This window comes from Phyllobates terribilis, unplaced genomic scaffold (assembly GCF_046119375.1).
Source record: "Phyllobates terribilis strain yellow unplaced genomic scaffold, ASM4611937v1 Scaffold_1__5_contigs__length_1240528914, whole genome shotgun sequence".
NCBI classification, from domain to species: domain Eukaryota; kingdom Metazoa; phylum Chordata; class Amphibia; order Anura; family Dendrobatidae; genus Phyllobates; species Phyllobates terribilis.
The window spans coordinates 734,235,502-734,258,253 of record NW_027362761.1 but is presented as its reverse complement, the minus strand read 5'-3'; the positions used below and the strand labels follow the sequence as shown (position 1 = coordinate 734,258,253).

General features: G+C 41.9%; 1 protein-coding gene across 1 annotated transcript in view; it reads right to left on the bottom strand.

Annotated features, from left to right (window-relative positions):
- ELL (elongation factor for RNA polymerase II) overlaps positions 1–22,752 on the bottom strand; it is a 77,372-nt gene that overhangs the window by 8,126 nt on the left and 46,494 nt on the right. The window contains exons 5-8 of the mRNA XM_073686383.1: positions 21,628–21,881; positions 17,300–17,424; positions 14,868–14,964; positions 4,148–4,598 (exon numbers count right to left, since the gene is read on the bottom strand). Of these exons, the coding sequence (XP_073542484.1) occupies positions 4,148–4,598; positions 14,868–14,964; positions 17,300–17,424; positions 21,628–21,881 (927 nt within the window). The remainder of the gene's footprint in view (positions 1–4,147; positions 4,599–14,867; positions 14,965–17,299; positions 17,425–21,627; positions 21,882–22,752) is intronic.

The following is a 22,752-nucleotide window of genomic DNA, read 5'->3' as shown; positions in this document are numbered from 1 at the left end:
TTGCCTGTCCTTAGCAGTGGTTTCCTAGCAGCTATTTTACCATGAAGGCCTGCTGCACAAAGTCTCCTCTTAACAGTTGTTGAAGAGATGTGTCTGCTGCTAGAACTCTGTGTGGCATTGACCTGGTCTCTAATCTGAGCTTCTGTTAACCTGCGATTTCTGAGGCTGGTGACTCGGATAAACTTATCCTCAGAAGCAGAGGTGACTCTTGGTCTTCCTTTCCTGGGCGGTCCTCATGTGAGCCAGTTTCTTTGTAGCGCTTGATGGTTTTTGCAACTGCACTTGGGGACACTTTCAAAGTTTGCCCAATTTTTCAGACTGACTGACCTTCATTTCTTAAAGTAATGATGGCCACTCGTTTTTCTTTACTTAGAATTTGTATTATGGCAAGAAAAAAGCAGATAGTCTATTCAGTAGGACTATCCACCTGACTTCTGCACAACACAACTGATGGTCCCAACCCCATTTATAAGGCATGAAATCCCACTTATTAAACCTGACAGGGCACACCTGTGAAGTGAAAACCATTTCCGGTGACTACCTCTTGAAGCTCATCAAGAGAATGCCAAGAGTGTGCAAAGCAGTCATCAAAGCAAAAGGTGGCTACTTTGAAGAACCTAGAATATAAGACATATTTTCAGTTGTTTCACACTTTTTTGTAAAGTATATAATTCCACATGTGTTAATTCATAGTTTTGATGCCTTCAGTGTGAATGTACAATTTTCATAGTCCTGAAAATACAGAAAAATCTTTAAATGAGCAGGTGTGTCCAAACTTTTGGTCTGTAATATATATTATATAATATATATATATATATATATATATATATATATATATATATATATATATATATATATATATATATATATATATATATATATATATATATATATATATATACACATACACACCCAATAAAGTTAACGCTCTCAGAATGACAAGACAAAATAATCGATTTGGCCAGCACTATACAACTACATGTTGGTTTATTCTACATGGTGAAAACAAAAGATTTGAAGTTTTTGATTGCTTTTAATTCAATTTGATATAACTGTAGAGAAAGCCATGGACAGCTCACCCAAAAATCATACACTGATCTATTGCGGCTGAGCAAAAGTTTACAAAACTGAACATGAGGTTCTTAGTTGATCATTATTCTGATCACTGTATGAAGCAAACTGCCACGTCACAAAAGTGAAATGATAAAAAGTCCCATGAACCCCAAAAAAATGGTATTAATAATTACTACAGACCAATGTGCAAAAGATGAGTCCTCACACAGCTATGTCAACGAAAAATTATAATAAAAAAAAAAGTTGCAGCTCTTACAATATGGTGACAAACAAATTTATTCCCAAGTATTGAGTTTTTCCTATCTTATAGAAGGAGATTGCACATCACTAGACTAAACAAAACACTTTAGAGTGGCATGTAAAAGTTTGGGCACCCTTGGTTAAAATTACTGTTATTGTTAACAGTTAAGCAAGATGACACACATACCTCTCTCTCTCTCAGCCCTCCATGTGCTCGCCAGAGGTAGCCTGACTGCCATTAGGTACCGAGATGAGATCCTCAGACCCCTTGTGAGACCATATGCTGGTGCGGTTGGCCCTGGGTTCCTCCTAATGCAGGACAATGCCAGACATCATGTGGCTGGAGTGTGTCAGCAGTTCCTGCAAGATGAAGGCATTGAAGCTATGGACTGGCCCGCCTGTTCCCCAGACCTGAATCCGATTGAGCACATCTGGGACATTATGTCTCGCTCCATCCATCAACGTCACGTTGCACCACAGACTGTCCAGGAGTTGGCGGATGCTTTAGTCCAGGTCTGGGAGGAGATCCCACAGGAGACCATCCGCAACCTCATCAGGAGCATGCTCAGGCGTTGTAAGGAGGTCATACAGGCACATGGAGGCCACACACAATACTGAGCCTCATTTTGACTTGTTTTAAGGACATTACATCAAAGTTGGATCAGCCTGTAGTGTGTTTTTCCACTTTAATTTTGGGGGTGACTCCAAATCCAGGCCTCCATTAGTTAATAAATTTGATTTCCATTGATGATTTTTGTGTGATTTTGTTGACAGCACATTCAACTTTGTACAGAACAAAGTATTCAATGAGAATATTTCATTCATTCAGATCTAGGATGTGTTATTTGAGTGTTCCCTTTATTTTTTGAGCAGTGTCTATTTTTTATGCAAAAGGATGAAAATACATAAAATGTCTTTTTACATTTTAAAAACTCTAAAAAAGTAAAATGGGCTGATGGAAAAGTTTGTTCACCCTTGGAGATGTGTGTGCTCAGATAACTTTGACCAAGGTTTTAGACCTTAATTAGCCTGTTAGGGTTATGGATTGTACACCATCATCATTATGAAAGGCCAGGTGATGCAAACTTCCCAGCTTTATAAAAACCCCAGTCTCCTCTAACCTTATGGGAAAAAACAGCAGCCATTGGTTCTTCTAAGCAGCTGCCTAGCACTCTGAAGATGAAAATGGTGGGGGACTACAAAGCAGGAGAAGGCTATAAGAAGATAGCAAAGCGTTTTCAAGTTTCCCTTTCCTCAGTTCGAAATGTAAGAAATGGCAGTTAATAGGAACAGTGGAGGTCAAGATGAGGTCTGGAAGACCAAGCTAAATTTCAGTGAGAGCTGCTCGTAGGATTGCTAGAGAGACAAATCAGAGCCCTGACTTCACTGCAAAAAGACCTTCAGAAAGATTTAGCAGGCTGTGGAGGTGTGGTACATCGTTATACTGTTCAGAGACACCTGCACAGATATGGGCTTCATGGAAGAGTCATTAGAAGAAAACCTCCCCTGCGTCCTTACCATAAAATTCAGCGTCAGAAGTATGCAAAAGAACTTCTAAACAAGCCTGATGCATTTTGGAAACAAGTCCTGTGGACCGATGAGGTTAAAATAGAACTCTTTGGCCACAATGATCAAAGGTATATGTAGAGAAAAAAGGGCACAGAATTTCCAGAAAAGAACATATTGCCAACCATTAAGCATGGAGGTGGATCAATCGTGCTTTGGGGTTGTGTTGCAGCCAGTTGCACAGGGAACATTTCATTGGTAGAGGGAAGAATGGATTCAATGAATTTCAACAGATTATTGATGCAAACATAATGCAATTTGTAAAAAAGATGAAGTTGAAAAGAGGATGGCTTCTACAAATGGATAGTGATCCGAAACACATGTCAAAATCTACAATAAACAACTTCAAAAGGAGCACGCTGAAGGTTTTCCAATGGCCCTCACAGTCCCCTGATCTGAACATCATTGAAAATCTATGGCTATGACTCAAAAATAGGAGTGGATGTAAGCTGTGATACTTGCAAAAGAGGGTGCTACTAGGTAATAACCATGCAGGGTGCCCAAACGTTTGCATAGGTCCATTTTTTTTTATTTTTTTTTTGTAATTTTTAAAATGTAAAAGATGAAAAAATATTTTTTTGCCTAAAATACAAATGAAATGTGTCATCTTTACTTTTAGGCCTTTTAGAGATCATTTCATCTTCAACTTGCTTAACTGTTCACAATAACAGTCATTTTGATCAGGGATGCCCAAACTTTTACATGCCACTGTATACGCCACACTAATGTTAAAAATTAATAAAATGCAGCACTGCATCCCTTTCCAAATCCTCGAGCGAAGCACTGTTTCTGATTCCCTGCCTTTTCTACCCCCCTCATTGAAATAAACATCCGAGGGAGCCTAGGTAGAAAGGTTTGGAGAAATGGCTGCCTGCTCAGTTAGTGATGGCAGGGGCCTGTCAATTGCCACAGGATCACTAGTCCAATTATCAAGACTATATCCCACCATAAGATTATTTTATACATTTTACATACCATGCATCCAGTGTGATAGTTTTTCATTCATTCCTTTTTCTAGCATTTATATCATCACTGTGGACCCAGGATAGTTCATTTGCCATTTAACACCTTGCTTACCAGTTGGGATTAGCCCCCTTAGTATGCACAAAGACTTCTTGAGATGAAAAGCAAAGATTGTGGCCAAATTCTGTAGTAGATGAATGTCTCGCACTCTCGATTAGAGGTGCACCATTTGTAGCCTAGTTTGATTCTATTGTGTCACCATGCTATTATATATGTTTATCCATGTGTTGTCAGCCATACTTACCAAGCACTATTGGAGAGGAGCCACTGATGAAACCTGAGCTTTTGCTCAAGTTGCAGTTTTGTTTTCCTTCTGCCCCCTTCTCCTTGGTTCGATCTCGCTCTTTGTGCTTTCGGGACTTCTTTTTGGGCTTTGTACGTGTTGGGTTACAGTTGTGTTTGGCCTCATTGAGACCATCTGTCTTTAGAGGGAGGCCCAGCCTCTCAGAGGCTTCTTCACCCTCACAGTCTTTGTGTTGAGTATCAGAGCTGGAATCTGAAAGAGGTTCATGGGGTGGTGGAAGGTGGGAACTTGAACTGACCAAATCCAACGTTGGGGGAGCTGGTGAATCCTTTCCATTGGAAGAACTTAGCTTTCCATTAAAGGTGGGCTGTGATCTATGCATGAAGTGGGAAATGCGTGGCTTCTTGTTGGCTAAAGGGTCAATGAACTCTGGATTTTGTGGAGGTCGTTTCTGAGGGCAGAAAATAAAAACAGCATCATTTACTTTTGAGTTTCTAATAATGATACAACCATGTTATTTTATTCCAGTCTCCAAACACTAGTGCAATAATCAGTGAGTCATTCTAAGTACAGGCAAGATCACGTCACACATGGTGGTGTAGAAAGATGTGGCCAATGTTTGCAGCTACCACTAGATGGCACTGCTCTACTAAACACAAACCTAGATCATCGGGATAAAGAATAAGGCTATGTTCACATGCAACGTTGTTACACAAATTAGAAGTACCAGAAAAAGTTATGAGATTTCAGAAATCTCCTGCACACACTCAGTTTAGTTTTGCTGACAATTCGAGAACTGCAGTAATTTTTACATCTGCGGCACGTCAATGCTATCAGCGTTTCAGTGTTTTTTTCACCTTTAGAAATCAATGGGAAAGTCAAAACGCTGCAATAGAATGCAAGTGTTTATCTGCAGCGTTATTAAAGCATTTTTGGTGAATAAAACTAACTATTAGATACGTACTGTAGATAACATGTAATCTGCTCTCAAAAGACCAATGACAAAAACGGCATGAAAAAAGCTAAAAAAAAGACATTCGGAATGCGGCATTTTTTTTTTTTACTGCCTAAGGAGCAAGAAATAAAACGCAGCAGTGCATGTTGCAAAATGCTGTCATTTTTATTTCCCATCACCATCTATTTTCATTAAAAAAAAACAAAAAAAAAAAACCACAACACTACACAAATATATATGCATGCGTGTAATTAATGTACTTTTTTTTTAATGAAAATAGATATGTAAAGAAAAATGTGACCTTTTTTGGTAGGGGAGGGGATCTCAAAGCATCAAAAAAACTGTCACGTTAGAAAAGATGGCATGAAGAGTACCAACACTTTTTTCTCTTTTGTAATATGTGATTGGTCCTTGAAAGCTGCGCCTGGGTGTGTGTATCATTTTACAGCAAGGGATTAATATATGTTATATTAGTTTCATGCACTTTAGGCTTCTACCAATTATGTAGACATTTGTGGTGTGGCATTTTTATTTAAATGGATCCAGTGGGATGAACACGTAGGTGGGCTGCGCTGCTGGAGGAAATCAATTCTTTAGAAAGGATGATGAGAATAAAGTTTTCACTATAGTGAATAAAAAAAAATTAAAAAAAAGACACCTTATTCTCATCATCATTTCTGAAGAATTGATTTCCTCCAGCAGCGCAGCCCACCTACGTGTTCATCCCACTGGATCTCAGATCTCCTGGAGGATCTATCCACCAGCCACGGGGCAGCAGCTGTTTTCCTTCATGCCTACATAGGAGCTGTGCCTATCACAACTCTACCAGGTGAGTGTAACCAGCACTCTCCTACTCTCCCTCCATAGGGTATCACCCTATTGTGCGCTCTGATTCCCACTTTTAGAGTCATTCATTTTTAGTTAAATGGAATTCATTTCTAGTAAAGGGGACATCAAAAGTTAATAGTACCTGATGTTGTCCATTTCTTGGTGGCCTGAGAAATACAGGCATAGACTTATACATTATGCAATATCATCAGGGAGTAGTCTGATTCCCCTACTGCAGAATAAATTTGGAGCCAATGATCCCAAACATACAACCAATGTCATTAAGAACCATCTTCAGTGTACAGAAGAACCAAGAGTCCTGGAAGTGATAATCTGGCCCCTACAGAGTCCTGATCTCAACATCATGGAGTCTGTCTGGGATTACATGTAGAGACAGTTGTTCAAGCCTACATCCATAGAAGATCTGTGGTTAGTGCTCCAGGATGTTTAGAACAACCTCTCTGCCGAGATCCTTCAATTACGGTGTGTAAGTGTACCTAGAAGTATTGATGCTGTTCTGAAAACAAAAAGGGCAGTCACACCAGATATTGATTTGATTTAGATTTCTCTTTTGTTCATTCACTGTTTTGTAAACTGATAAAAAAAAATGGTAAACACATGTTTGTAAGTGTTCTACTTTATAAGCTTTTTTCCCCCACATCTTAACTTTTGCTCAGTACTGTACACACACGTATATACACACTTATTTTTTGTAGTAGTTGGAAAGTGTTTTTTCTTTATCATTTAAAAGGAGGTGGTTTGTTTATTTCTCAGTTGATGGAGCAGTATGAGGGCCGCTTTTTTGCGCTGCGAGTTGACTATATTATTGATACTTTGGTAGCACACGTCGTGATGCATTTTTATTGCATTTTCTAGTGAGGTGAGCAATTAAAAACCTGAAATTCTGGGATTTTGATTTTTTTTTCCCCTCTGTACAGCATTTACCACACAGGTTAATTATAATTTATTAGACTGGAAATTGACAGATGCAGTGATGCCACATCCATAAAATCAAAATCTAAAATTAAACCTGTCAAACACTATGAGAATTAAAAAAAAAAAAATGTGAAAAAAGGACAGAATTTATTTTTGGGTCACCACAACACCGCAAAAATAAAAAATAAAAAAATAAAAAATGTAGTAACATGAGCAATACATCATATCCACTCCCAAAAATAGTATCAATAAAATATCAAGCAAAAACAAACCCTTACACAACTCCACCGACAGAAAAATGAAAATGTTACGGTCTCAGAACTTCAAAATTATTTTTTATGTTAGTGGTTAAAGAAATACTATACAAGTTACAGAAGCTGCATATCCCTCAGAGCACTAAATGACTTGTGTGCACATGTCAAATAGACTTAAGGGGTTAAGCTCCGTCCAAATTTGCTTTGGAGGTTCAGTTATAAATCCTGTCATATGTGGCAAAAAATGAACACATGTACAGAACCTTAGGACTATGTTGACACGCAGCAAGTTGTTTTTTTTTGGTGCGTTTATGCAAATTAAAAGTTGCATTTTACAGAACCAGCAAAAGCTATGAGATTTCTCCTGCACACACGTTTTTTTTTACTGAATTGGAAAACTGCTGCGTTTTTAAAACTGTAGCATGTCACTTCTTTCAGCGTTTTTTCAATCATAGAAAGCACTGAGTAAGTGAAAAAATGGGGCAAAAAAACAAGTATCAGGTTTTGCTGCGTTTTTAGTGAAAAGAAAGTATGTACAGCAGTATGTGAAACCCACTTACTTTTGTGACTTTCCCAAGTTTTAACATAAGGTCTTGGTGTCCTCACCTAAGAATGCCAGTTAGGATTAGTACAGTTTAATTAAATTAGTTATGTGTAAACATTGGCTGAGGAGTGAAACAGAACAATGCCTGAGCAACTCAAGGGCTGACCAAAGTGTGAAAGTAAACAGTGTCCTACAAACTCAATTGCTCTGCCACAGTCTTAGGTAAACTATTCCTGACCACTTCATCAACCCCCACTGCTACATTTGTAATTGTGTACTTTTTCATGTACTTATGTGAATTTTCTTGCTCAGTGACTTTTTTCAGACATAAAAGTCTTTTCCCATAAAATCATTTGATCAAGTTGCCTTTCTTCCAAAAATGGTTTTATGGTTTCACATATGTCTTGCATTGGTGATCTAACACCTTGAACTGTTCATGCTTCTGTGGTGAAAGCAAAGATGAACTTTGGGATCCTGAAAAATGCTTTTTGTAAGCAGTTTCTTTACCACCAAGAGAGCAGGTTTTGCCTGCAGAAAATAACGCAGCAAAAACATAACGTTTGAACATAGCCAGTTTAGATAGACTTGGGTTTAGTGTTCTGTTAAAAGCTTTAGAATTGGCGTTTACACAGTTGTAGCATTTGCAGAGTTAACAACAGATGTAAGTAACACTTGCTCTAAGAGTTAATCAACCAAAGGTAAAGTGAGGCAGGCACAGCAGGAAGTTGAGTCAGAGGACAGACTGGCTAAGGCTATGGTCAGTAATCCCGCATGATTCACATCCTGCCGTCATGTACAGCAGTACTAGTGTATGAATACAGTTACCTCACATCACATCAAGGACGTGTCAGCTCACCAACTACTATTCCATGTACTTCTACTTGGGAATCGGACGTCCTGAATAAATGCTCCTCAGTGCTACAATCAGGATTCCTGACTAGGGGGCGTTTACATTAGACAATAATAGAAGCCATCATTTACTAGCCTGCTTAGGCAGCTGAATGCACTTCAGATGCAGTAATAGATCAATGACTGTTCACACACATCTGGTTTACACAGGCTTCAAATATCATTTCACCTGACAAACCAGCAGTTTGGAAAGGATACCCATCTAAAGAAGACTTCTACATGGACAGAAGAAGCTATTGTGTTTTTATCCAGTGCCGAACCCCTTAGGGCCCATTTACACTGCTCAATTACAGCTGCGGTTGTTGAGTGCTTGTTTAGACACGTGGTTCAAAATTCTGTAAGCACAGAACACCAGGTTATCGGCAGGCAGCACATTACCTAAAGTGACACGATTTGTACTGTATCGCACCATTGAAGAACTGCTGTAGATTGCAGCATGACCTGGCCTTCACCTAACTGAGAGCCTTCTAAATGGCCAGCCCCACCTTCCACGGCTGAACGGGACTCTACTGAACCAATCAGCCCCCTCAGCCAGACTTATACCTCTGAACTGCTTCCCCTGGTAACCCTGAAGACAAACAAGTATTCAAGTCAGCACCGCTAACACACAAAAAGCCAGGTACAGTTAGGTCCATATATATTTGGACAGAGACAACATTTTTCTAATTTTGGTTCTAGACATTACCACAATGAATTTTAAACAAAACAATTCAGATGCAGTTGAAGTTCAGACTTTCAGCTTTCATTTGAGGGGATCCACATTAAAATTGGATGAAGGGTTTAGGAGTTTCAGCTCCTTAACATGTGCCATCCTGTTTTTAAAGGGACCAAAAGTAATTGGACAATTGACTCCAAGGCTATTTCGTGGACAGGTGTGGGCAATCCCTTCGTTATGTCATTCTCCATTAAGCAGATAAAAGGCCTGGAGCTGATTTGAGGTGTGGTGCTTGCATTTGGAAGGTTTTGCTGTGAAGTAAACATGTGGTCAAAGGAGCTCTCCATGCAGGTGAAACAAGCCATCCTTAAGCTGCAAAAACAGAAAAAACCCATCCGAGAAATTGCTACAATATTAGGAGTGGCAAAATCTACAGTTTGGTACATCCTGAGAAAGATAGAAAGCACTGGTGAACTCATCAATGCAAAAAGACCTGGGCGCCCACGGAAGACAACAGTGGTGGATGATCGCAGAATAATCTCCATGGTGAAGAGAAACCCCTTCACAACAGCCAACCAAGTGAACAACACTCTCCAGGAGGTAGGCGTATCAATATCCAAATCTACCATAAAGAGAAGACTGCATGAAAGTAACTACAGAGGGTTCACAGCACGGTGCAAGCCACTCATAAGCATCAAGAATAAAAAGGCTAGACTGGACTTTGCTAAAAAACATCTAAAAAAGCAAGCACAGTTCTGGAAGAACATTCTTTGGACAGATGAAACCAAGATCAACCTCTACCAGAATGATGGAAAGAGAAAAGTATGGCGAAGGCGTGGTACAGCTCATGATCCAAAGCATACCACATCATCTGTAAAACACGGCGGAGGCAGTGTGATGGCTTGGGCATGCATGGCTGCCAGTGGCACTGGGTCACTAGTGTTTATTGATGATGTGACACAGGACAGACAGCCGAATGAATTCTGATGTATTCAGAGCCATACTGTGTGCTCAGATCCAGCCAAATGCAGCCAAACTGATTGGTCGTCGTTTCATACTACAGATGGACAATGACCCAAAACATGCAGCCAAAGCAACCCAGGAGTTTATTAAAGCAAAGAAGTGGAATATTCTTGAATGGCCAAGTCAGTCACCTGATCTCAACCCAATTGAGCATGCATTTCACTTGTTAAAGACTAAGCTTCAGACAGAAAGGCCCACAAACAAACAGCAACTGAAAACCACCGCAGTGAAGGCCTGGCAGAGCATCAAAAAGGAGGAAACACAGCGTCTGGTGATGTCCATGAGTTCAAGACTTCAGGCAGTCATTGCCAACAAAGGGTTTTCAACCAAGTACTAGAAATGAACATTTTATTTACAATTATTTAATCTGTCCAATTACTTTTGGTCCCTTTAAAAACAGGATGGCACATGTTAAGGAGCTGAAACTCCTAAACCCTTCATCCAATTTTAATGTGGATACCCTCGAATGAAAGCTGAAAGTCTGAACTTCAACTGCATCTGAATTGTTTTGTTTACATTGTGGTAATGTTTACATTACATTGTGGTAATGTCTAGAACCAAAATTAGAAAAATGCTGTCTCTGTCCAAATATATATGGACCTAACTGTATATTAGAATACAAATATAGTCATCTACACAAGTATACCATATTTTCCGGACTATAAGACGCACCGGACCATAAGACACACCTAGGTTTTAGAGGAGGAAAATAGAAAAAAAAATTAAAGCAAAAAATGTGGTCATGATGCCCTGTTAAGGGGGGAGGGGGTCTGCTGCTGACACTGTTAAAGTTGTAATGTCCCCCATTCTGGTATACATGTTCCCCATCCCCATCCTGATACGCATTGCACCGCAATCCACCATCCCTCTTCCAGGTATGTATGGTACCCTTCATCCTGGTATGTATGGTCCCCCTCACACAAATCTTGGTATCTATGGCACCCTCATTCCTCTTCCTAGCAAGTATGCCCCCCCTCATCCCTCTTCCTGGTATGTATGCCCCCCCTCATCCCTCTTCCTGGTATGTATGGCCCCCCCCTCATCCCTCTTCTTGGTATGTATGGCCCCCCCTCATCCCTCTTCTTGGTATGTATGGCCCCCCCTCATCCCTCTTCTTGGTATGTATGGCCCCCCCTCATCCCTCTTCTTGGTATGTATGCCCCCCCCCTCATCCCTCTTCTTGGTATGTATGCCCCCCCCCTCATCCCTCTTCTTGGTATGTATGGCCCCCCTCATCCTGGTATGCATGGCCCCCCTCATCTTGGTATGCTTTGCACCCCCTGATCCCCATCACACTGCACAGAAAAAAAAACAAAAACAATCATACTCACCTTCTCTCTCCTCCAGCACTGTCACTCTGTGCCGGAATAGTCTCTGCTCCCCTCGCCGGGACTGTGTGTGAGGGGAAGCAGTGACCATTTATTCTCCCTAACAGCGAGCACACTAGCCGCAGCACGGCTCCTACTGAGCTCGGCAGTCAGCGTGCGCGCTATTAAAGTCCATGAATATTCACCACACCCATGGGCGTGGGGAGCAGTGAATATTCATTTTCTTTAGTAGCGGGTACAGTGTAGGCTGCAGCAGGCGGCTGCTGCCTCCTGTGCCCCACTACTCAGTAGCTGTTGCTTCCCCCACCACCCACAATATTTATGTATATCGGACTATAAGACGCACCCCCAACTTTCCTCCAAAACTATGGAGGAAAAAAGTGCGTCTTAAAGTCCGAAAAATACGGTAATTATATATCCTAAATAGCACAAATCGCCAATGTATAAATCATAGCACTACTCCAGATGTCAATGGATCTTATAAACTGGTGCCTTAAAGGGAACCTGTCACCAGCAAAAATGCTATTAACCTGCAGATATGAGGTTAATCTGCAGGTTCACAGCATTACTTACCTGCCCGTCATCTGCATGTAGCCAAACGCTGAGGGGAGAAAATCAACTTTATTCCCCTGGCAGCCGCACCAGCGTGGGTTCAGTCACTGCTCTGAAACTATAGAGCGAATGCTGTAACTGCACCCTGGCCCTGACGGACACTTGCTCTGCAATGGAGCCAGCTGTCAGTTAGGACCGGGGGCGCGGTTAGCGATAATCGCAGCCGCTCTGTATATTCACAGCACCACCCCCGTGACTGAAACCGAATGCTGCCAGGGAGAATAAAGATCATTTTCTCCCCACAACGTTCGGCTATGTGACCGCGTTGGGCAGATTAGTACCACTATTAACCTGCAGATTAAACCCATATTTGAAGGTTGATGGCGTGTTTTTTCTGTTGACAGGTTTCCTTTAAAAAAAGCACTGTAGCACTATTAAACCCATAGTGATACATGATCACAATCAGTATCAGCACAGTGGCTCAGTGGTTAGCACTGTAAGACTTGTAGGACTTGTGTCCTGGGTTCAAATCCCACCAAGAACAACATCTGCAAGGAGTTTGTACGTAAAAAGCAATTATGAAGTCTGTAAAGCGCTGTGGAAATTAAAGGGGTATTCCCATCGCCAAGATCCTATCCCAATATGTAGTAGGTGTAAGATTAGCAAATACCTCAAAATTAGAAGTGAAGTATAGTTCTCCTGATTCTTTATGTCACTTACCCCATGTGCAGGGCATTGCAGTAGCTTTGTTATCCATGGTTGGGACCACTGGTATTGCGAGTTCGTTGCTAATGGTTGTAACCATGGATACCTAAGCTACTGCAATGCCCTGCATATGGGGTAAGGGACATAGAAATGTAGCAAAGTTCTTTTGATTTGCCTATTGTAGGTATTTGCTAATATTATTACAGCTACCATATATTGGGATAGGATCTTGGAGATGGGAATAACCCTTTAATGGCGCTATATAAACGGGAGTAAAATAGATAAATCTCAGTAAACACTTATTACGTCAACTAGACCACAACATTCAAGTCCATTTGTTTGCTCGGACACATGGTGATGCTTCTGTTGCATCGCTGATTTGTCAGTCATCTAGCCTCTAGCCATTAGTCAACATGTGAATTCTCCGAGTGGAGTTTCCAAATGTGTTTAATACAGAAGAGGCTACCCTAATGTCATTAACTTTCAGGTCCTCAGATACCACCACTTGGGACTTTGTAAATTGGCTTCCCTGCTGCGGTGCTAGAAAACCTCTTACTGACCTTCATCAGTTTGCATACTTCCCAGGTACCACACTTGTGTGTGAACAGAGTCCTGTTACCAACCACAAGGACCGTATAACACAGCTGACACCCAGCATGTATACAGCAGGTTCACACCGTGAGCCAGCAGTGGCACTCAGTATGTGATGTACATTTACGTCACACATCAGGAGAGGTTAAAAAGAAGCCATTATCAGAAAGTGACCCATTGTTTAAATTAGGTTTGTGTGTTAAATATACATTTTTTATATTACATATCACAATTGATGTTAAAAATAGAATCTAAAAAAGGCCCAGTGTGTAAGAAGTGCAAGATTTCTAACTTCAGGAAACAGCACATATACATAGCCACAATGGTCAGACCCCAACCCTAAGGGCTCTCTCACACTTACAATTAAATCGGACGAGTCCAATCTGATAGAAAAAAAAAAAAAATTGGATTGCACTCAGCCGAATGTTAACCGATTCGGCATGCAAACGCAATCGCAGCATGCTGCAAATGGCTGCGAGATTCGGATCGCACACACCCATACAAGCAGGGCTGTGGGGTCGGTAAGCCAAACCTTCGACTGCGACTCCCTCATACTTGGCTCATGTTTAAGTGATAGATTTACTGTAGCACAGATTCATCTCAGCTAAAAGTCTATATAGACCCTTAGATCAGGAATAGGACAGACATTTATAGGACATTTCATAACTTTCCCAAATTCTCATGAAAAAATATTCCCCACAAACTGCATTGAACTACTGTAACCAATTTATTATATATTTTAGGAGTCGGTCTATTTTATACCGACTCAGACTCCACCAAAATAGGCACCGACTCAGACTCCACAGCCCTGCATACAAGTCTATGGGTGTGTGTGAAACATCGCACTGGACTAGATGTCACCCGAGTGTAGTGCAATTCCCACGGATGCCAGCAATGGAAGAGATTGAGAAATTACTTACTCCATCTCATCCACACCTGTGCTGAGATTCTATGGTGCGAGAGGATGGGAGCACAGAGCACTGACACTCGGCTCACATTCGCAGCAGAGCTGGAGCAGAGTGTCATGAGAACTCGGGACCCCAATACTGCAAAGAACAGTGCTAACCACTGTGTCACCGTGCTGCCCACTTTATACACATATACAGAGGCTCATTTTGGCTCAGTATACCAGTCCTTCAGATTGCATGTAGTGTAAGGTTATGGCCACATCAGTGTGAAGTCACAATGCCGTACTGAATAGGTCACAAAACAAAAATATGACGTTTCTCTTTTTTATGGAAAAAGGAGGCTCCAGCACAAATGTCAACAAAGCCTTTATTTTAAGTCATCTGCCTTTAAAAGGAAGACATAAAAAGCATCTTTATCAGACAGAAAGGAGTCTGATTATTTTCAATAGTAAAATACGAAATGGGCAAGAAAATTTGATTTATGACCATACATACAAATATTGCTAATTTACATGAAAGATTTATCACTTACCTGAGGAACGGGGGTAGAGGAATTCACATTGTCTTTGGGGGGGCTCAGAGGAGCACTGTCGCCACCTAGTCCTGGATTCTGTGATTGGCAGAGCTTCCTAAGGAAACAAACAGCAGCCCATAAGCACAGAAAAACTACACCAAATAGAAAAGGACAAGCAATCGCCTGAAAATATGCCAGATCAGATAGTAATATTGGCTATAATAAGCCAATGTTTTCCTAGAGAGAATGGTAAAATTAATCAGACAGTGGGAAAACACACAAGACTTTTGGGAACCAATTGCTGCAGCTGTCTCCATCATTCAGATGGGCATCATGGTTGTGAATATTACACCTACGTGCTATGTAACGGTCAATACAACAACAGTCTCATTTAGAAAGACAGCAGCTACAGGAAATGTAAGCCACTGCATTTTATTTTAATGCAGAATTTTCTAAACCTCCTCCTCACTATGCTCCGCTCTATTGGCCTCAAGGACACCACTCTCTCCTGGTTTTCCTCCTATCTCTCTGACTGCTCCTTCACGGTATCTTTTGCTGGCTCTTATTCCTCTAACCTTCCCCTTACTATAGGGGTTCATCAAGGCTCAGTCCTAGGTCCCCTCCACTTCTTTTTGTTAAATGCCTCTATTGGACAAACCATCAGCAGATTTGGGTTCCAGTATCATCTCTAGGCTGATGACACCTAATTATATACCTCTTCCCCTGACATCACCCCCACTCTAATACAAAATACCAGTGATTGTCTGTCCGCTGTTTCTAACATCATGTCCTCCTCTATCTGAAACGGAATCTCTCCAAAACTGAAGTTCTTATTTTTCCTCCCTCTACTAACCTACTTATATCTGACTTTTCAATTTCCTTGGGTGGTGCCACCATAACTCCCAAGCAGCAAGCTCGCTGTCTTGGAGTCATATTTGACACAAAACTTTACTTTATTCCCCACAGACAATCACTCAGTCGCTCATGTCACCTACACCTTAAAAACATCTCCAGAATCTGACCTTTTCTCACCTTTGATACTGCAAAAACTCTTACTGTCGCTCTTATTCACTCTCGTCTGGACTACTGCAACTCTCTTCTGATCGGTCTCTCTCTAAACAAACGCTCTCCTCTCCAATCCATTCTGAATGCAGCAGCCAGGGTCGTATTTCTATCAGGCCGCTTCCCTGTGCCAGTCATTGCACTGGTTACCCATTCACTGCAGAATACAATACAAACTCATCTCTCTCACCCACAAAGCTCTCCACAGTTCTGCACCGCCCTACATCTCATCCCTCATTTCTGTCTATCACCTCTCCAGTGCCCTCTGTTCTGCAGCTGATCTAAGACTACCATCCTCCTTAATCCAAACCTCACACCACCATCTCCAAGACTTCTCTCGTGCCGCGCCAGTTTTCTGGAATGCACTACCCCAAAAAATCCGACTAATATCTAGCCCCCATGTCTTCAAACGTGCTTTAAAAACACATCTGTTTAGACAATCGTACCACCTCAACTCACCAACCCAACTCTCCCCTGTTCCCTCCTAAATGTTCATCTTAATCTGCTCCTGCCTATTCATCTGTCTCCACATCCTCCATGGACCAAATACCACACGGTAACTGCTCTTAGACAGATACTGGCTGATGACCATGTTCTTCCTATAGTGTCCCCCTATTTCCATATAGATAGTAAGCTTGCGAGCAGGGCCCTCACTCCTCCTGTAACTGTTCAAATATGATACATTGTATTGTTTTTAATGTCTGTATATGTCCCTACTTAATTGTAAAGTGTTGCGGAATATGTTGGCGATATATAAATAAAAATTATTATTATTATTATTAAACCTTTGATACAGGAAATTACATTACAAGACATTTCTGGTTGCCACTATACAATTCGCTCATTCACTGCAAAGACATTGCCATATATTCTGCCTCATCCCAACAAGAATATACAGTACATGGTGAGGATTGTAGCAGGGCGCCCCCTCTGGCACAGTATGAAAGTGGAGTTTATCCATGATCTACCTTAGTCCCGATCACGAAACAAATGTAACTGGATTGCAGCCCACTAAACACAAAGAATGAGCAGCAATATATAGATGAACTGTAACTAAACAGTCACACGTGATTTCTCCAAATCCAGTAGCCATTAGCCTACAAACCAAACTAGAAAAGAGGTCTGAAGAGGATAAAATAGAGAAAATGACAAGAGGCAAGAGATATATTATCGAGTTAGCAGGACACGTACAAGACCTGACTGGTCGAGGCTCCGAGCATCCTGCGATGGGTCATAAAAGTGGGTATGCAAATATACAGGACCGCCTCATGCAAAATACCAATAAAATAGCATAAAAAATAAAATCAAGATTCAATAATAAAAATAAAAATACAATTATACCCTTGGAGCCCCAGTGTAGTGTTCTGGAACTAAAGATATAGAATTACCGGACAAGAATCCTTTTTAGCAGCTGCTGGTCTCCTTCAGAGTAACCAGGCCAGTCCTTATGCACCTCCTTATACAGACAGTCCTTCAAAGTGTAGGTGCAGTCTTTGGCACTCAGAATCGCTACCTAAAAAAGTAAAAAAATAAATTAAATATCCAGACAACTGCATTAAAAATGACACCCATCTAGTTCAGAATTTCAATGATCTTTTAGGTCCAGTTCACATTAAGTTTGGGGCATTAAGCCTGATTTTCCTTAAAAACAGGATTCAGACAGACAATCTGTTGCGGTGTCCATTGAATTAATTTGCAGTCTGTTTCAGTGCATTCTATGTGTTTTTGTTCTACAATGGTCCATGTTTGCAGATGGGCACAGAAACGTGATCTGCCATCTGAAAAGATGGACAATTTCATAAGAAAAAAAGAGGAAAGAAAAACAAAAACATGTCATTTGAACTGCATTTGCATCATTGTATTCTATGGCCTCCCGCAGGAGTTTGACTCTTGTTTTAAGGGGGATTCAGGTAGAACCCCGGAGTGCAGAAACGCAAAGTGAAACAGGAACCTGTCAGGAGTTCACCGCGACAGAGAGGGGCCAGAAGACTGCAGAGTCTGATTTCATGTACTCCATTGATCAGAAGCACTTCTCCTTCATATTAAACGGTGCAGGTTACTTTTAGCAGTGCAGGGGTTAATCTGTTAAGCTTGGAGTCTCTGAAGCTTCCCTGTTTGGATGATCTCAGCTGTTCAGTATTGGCCACTCCCCTCTCCTATATATAATTGCTTCTGACAAGCAGGCATTGCCAGTGTTAAGTCTTGCACTGCCCGGTTAAGGAGTCGGTTGTTGGTAGAGGCGTTTGGAGTGTTGATTGATGACTGTTGCTTGGTGTTTCGTCTGTGTGCAAATCCTCATCTTCTCCTATTCAGTTTCCCTTTTCTCCACGGGGTTCCTCTCTGTTGTCTGTCAGTGCATATTTGTGTTATTGGAATATTCAGTTATCCCTGTACGTCCTTCCTTGTTTGTCTGGTTTGTGTATTTACATACACTATTCCTCCCCACTTTTCTGGGTTGGGGGAGGGGGAAAGATATAGGGCGGATTCAGGAGTTCAGCAATGTATGTGGCCCAGTCATCTTCACCATCAGAAGTAATATGGGGAGCAGGGCTAGCTAGGGCGCCCCTAGTGTTACGGACAGGGAAGGAGCCCCTGTCCCAGGGTAATCTGACAACAACATCGTGACACTATCTCTAATAAAAGCTACCAATAAAAATTACACTGCTCAAAAAAATAAAGGGAACACTCAAATAACACATCCTAGATCTGAATGAATGAAATATTCTCATTGAATACTTTGTTCTGTACAAAGTTGAATGTGCTGACAACAAAATCACACAAAAATCATCAATGGAAATCAAATTTATTAACCAATGGAGGCCTGGATTTGGAGTCACCCCCAAAATTAAAGTGGAAAAACACACTACTGGCTGATCCAACTTTGATGTAATGTCCTTAAAACAAGTCAAAATGAGGCTCAGTATTGTGTGTGGCCTCCACGTGCCTGTATGGCCTCCCTACAACGCCTGGGCATGCTCCTGATGAGGTTGCGGATGGTCTCCTGTAGGATCTCCTCCCAGACCTGGACTAAAACATCCGCCAACTCCTGGACAGTCTGTGGTGCAACGTGACGTTGGTGGATGAAGCGAGACATGATGTCCCAGATGTGCTCAGTCGGATTCAGGTCCGGGGAACAGGCGGGCCAGTCCATAGCTTCAATGCCTTCATCTTGCAGGAACTGCTAACACACTCCAGCCACATGAGGTCTGGCATTGTCCTGCATTAGGAGGAACCCAGGGCCAACCACACCAGCATATGGTCTCACAAGGGGTCTGAGGATCTCATCTCGGTACCTAACGACAGTCAGGCTACCTCTGGCAAGCACATGGAGGGCTGTGCGGCCTCCAAAGAAATGCCACCCCAGAACATTGCTGACCCACTGCCAAACCGGTCATGCTGAAGGATGTTGCAGGCAGCAGATCGCTCTCCACGGCATCTCCAGACTCAGTCACGTGTGTCACAGTGTGAACCTGCTTTCATCTGTGAAGAGCACAGGGCGCCAGTGGCGACTTTGCCAATCCTGGTGCTCTGTGGCAAATGCCAAGTGTCCTGCACTGTGTTGGGCTGTGAGCACGACCCCTATCTGTGGATGTCGGGCCCTCATACCACCCTCATGGAGTCGGTTTCTAACCGTTTGTGCAGACATGCACATTTGTGGCCTGCTGGAGGTCATTTTGCAGGGCTCTGGAAGTGGTTCCTCCTGGTCCTCCTTGCACAAAGGCGGAGGTACCGGTCCTGCTGCTGGGTTGTTGCTCTCCTATGGCCCCCTCCACGTCTCCTGGTGTACTGGCCTGTCTCCTGGTAGCGCCTCCATCCTCTGAACACTACGCTGACAGACACAGCAAACCTTCTTGCCACAGCTCGCATTGATGTGCCATCCTGGATGAGCTGCACTACCTGAGCAACTTCTGTGGGTTGTAGAGTCCGTCTCATGCTAGAACGAGTGTGAAAGCACAACCAACATTCAAAAGTAACCAAAACATCAGCCAGAAAGCATTGGTACCGAGATGTGGACCGTGGTCCCCACCTGCAGAACCACTCTTTTATTGAGTGTGTCTTGATAATTGCCAATAATTTCCATCTATTGTCTATTTCATTTGCGCAACAGCATGTGAAATTGATTGTCAATCAGTGTTGCTTCCTAAGTGGACAGTGTGATTTCACAGAAGTTTGATTTACTTGGAGTTATATTCTGTGGTTTAAGTGTTCCCTTTATTTTTTTGCGAAGTGTACAAAAATAAGATCCCAAATATTAACAATAGTGGAGAACAGCTACAAAAAGCAAGCAAAGCCCTGGTAATGAGATTTAGGGGAATGGTCACCCATAGTGTAGGCTTTGAGGATTGACAACCTCATCTATGTTTTGTATATGCATTTTTTGCATTCTCATGCACCTTGATTCTTAACTAATCACTGATAACTCCCACCACATAAAAATTCAGAGAGGAAAAGCAGGACTTAGGCCTTTATGACAGCCTAAAGCTAAATAAAATCAACCATGAGCAGCAGTCGCTCAGCCCTACTCTCCAACTTGAGAAATTTTACATTATTAAATCTGCCAGCTAATGGAGCAAATATAAAAGGTAGCAGCAGTGAGAATTTTGTAGATACTTTAAAAGGACCAAGAGTTGAGTGTACTACAAAAACCATGATATTAAAAAGAGGTTGTCCACTACTTTATCATTGATGACCTGTCCTTAGGATAGGTAATCAATGTTTGATCGGTCGGGGTCTGACAACTCACATCAATAGGAGGGGCCACTATCAGAAGACAGAGCTGCTCTTCAATTGAGCACTTCCAGCTGGCCACCGCGAAAGGCTGATTGGCAGGGGTGTCGGGTGTCGAACCAAGACCGATCAGACATTGATCTTAAGCATAGGTCATCAGTGATAAAGTAGTGGACAACCTCTCTAAATTCTGAATCATGTAACTGAAATGTCAAACTATGGAAACCCATACAAGTCAACATATTAAAGCAGATCAGAGGAGACTGGTGAGAATGTGTACTTTTATACCCTTTTAGACTTGAGTAAATAGCATTTTATTTCTTTAGCAGAGAAACTCCTAGAAGCATTCTCCCTACATTGAGTGGCTGAATAGGAAGAAATGTGACTTCCATGAAAAGACGAGGCTGAGGTCAGTACACAAGTACCACTGATCAGACTGAATACGGAGATTCCTGTACTAGATAAGGATTCGTGAGGAAAATGGACAGAATATGCACTTGCAACACTTCAGGTTCTTGGCATGGCCAATAAGCAAATGGCCCCTTCCACGTGTTCCTGGACTGATGCATTTTCAGAGGCCAAAGAACTGACACAATGAATGCTGGATTATAGCCAATGCATTAAAAGTGCTTAACTTCCAATATTACACTGCTAAACAAAGACAATCTGGATAATAAATTCACATTTGTAAGTGTACGCTGCATTTAATCAGCCATTTCACAAACAGTATAGCTCAATGACAGACATTTCTTTGGCTATCCTGACTATTACACTGCCTGAGACTTTCATTAATCTAAGTGGAAGTAAAAAAAAAACAAAAAACAAAAAACTACTGCTTTTCAGGGACATAAATATTTCTTCATCAAAGAACGGAGAGAGGAGTCAGCAAATATATAATCTCCGCAGGCACTATGATACTAGACCACAGTACGGTGTGACAATGCAAGCAGACAACATTCTGGACTATCAGAAGTGACATGATACGGACCTGTTGCAGGAGGCCATCCAGGGAATCCTTGTCCTGCGTGGAGAGACCATCCTTCTGCAGGCGCAGAATTAGTTCAGGCTTCTTAAATGGTTTAAGAGCCAGTAAATGCATGACCCTATCTTTGAAGGGTCGCTGTGCCACCACGCTGGAGCTTTTTTTAATTGCGCTGGCCAGATTGACAGGTGTTGGCCTCTTCCGAGACGGGACAGCATCTGGAACGCCTGGTGCAGGTTTTCGAACCTGAACCTTCTTGACTAAAAGGAGAAATAAATCAAAATCATTAAATAGGATCCCTGTGAAATTGAGATAATATTGCTGCATACAACCTAATTAAATGCTAAACGGGCTGCAATTTAGAAAGCCAGAGTCCAAAGTTTATCAGCACAGTGCCAAGATCACAATGCTTGCGCTGACTTGCCATTTCCCCATAGTGCATCCTAGTGCCATCTCTTCCCCAGGTAAGGAATGCACACTGAGCTGACAACATAAAAGAAGACTATTCTATCAGACAGAGCCACCAACTTTTATTGCTCCATGGCCCACTTCCAATGCATACATGCCTACTGTAGACGCTTCAGATGGTAGCCACACGTCAACATGGACACTTTGTCCAACACACAGCAAGACACAATGCATTCAGACTTCTTAGGCTGTGGCCCACTATGCGTTTAAGCGTTTCCGCAGCGGCAATCCTGCCACAGAAACGCTTAAAAAACGTTTGGGGAACATGGCAGGCCTTCTACCAATGATAATCCGCATGTGCTGTGCACATGCTGCAGAAATTTCCGCTGCGGATTATCATTGTGGAAAAATCCGCAGCACTACCAATTATTTTGCGTAATCGTGGGGTTTTCGCCGCCATTGACTTGCATTGAATCATTCAATATCCGCATGACTACATGTGCACATGCGGATATTAAGCGATTCAATGTGCGGATTGTACCCGGGTTTGGAGAAGAGGAGACTCTCCTCCAGACCCGGGTACCATAGAACCTGTAAAAAAAAAAAAAAAAAAAGAATTAAAATAAAAATTACACATTATACTTACCTTCTGATGGCCCCGGTCTCCATAGCGATGCATCCTGGCTGCCCGGCAGCTCGCAATGGTCTAAAAGGACTTGCCAT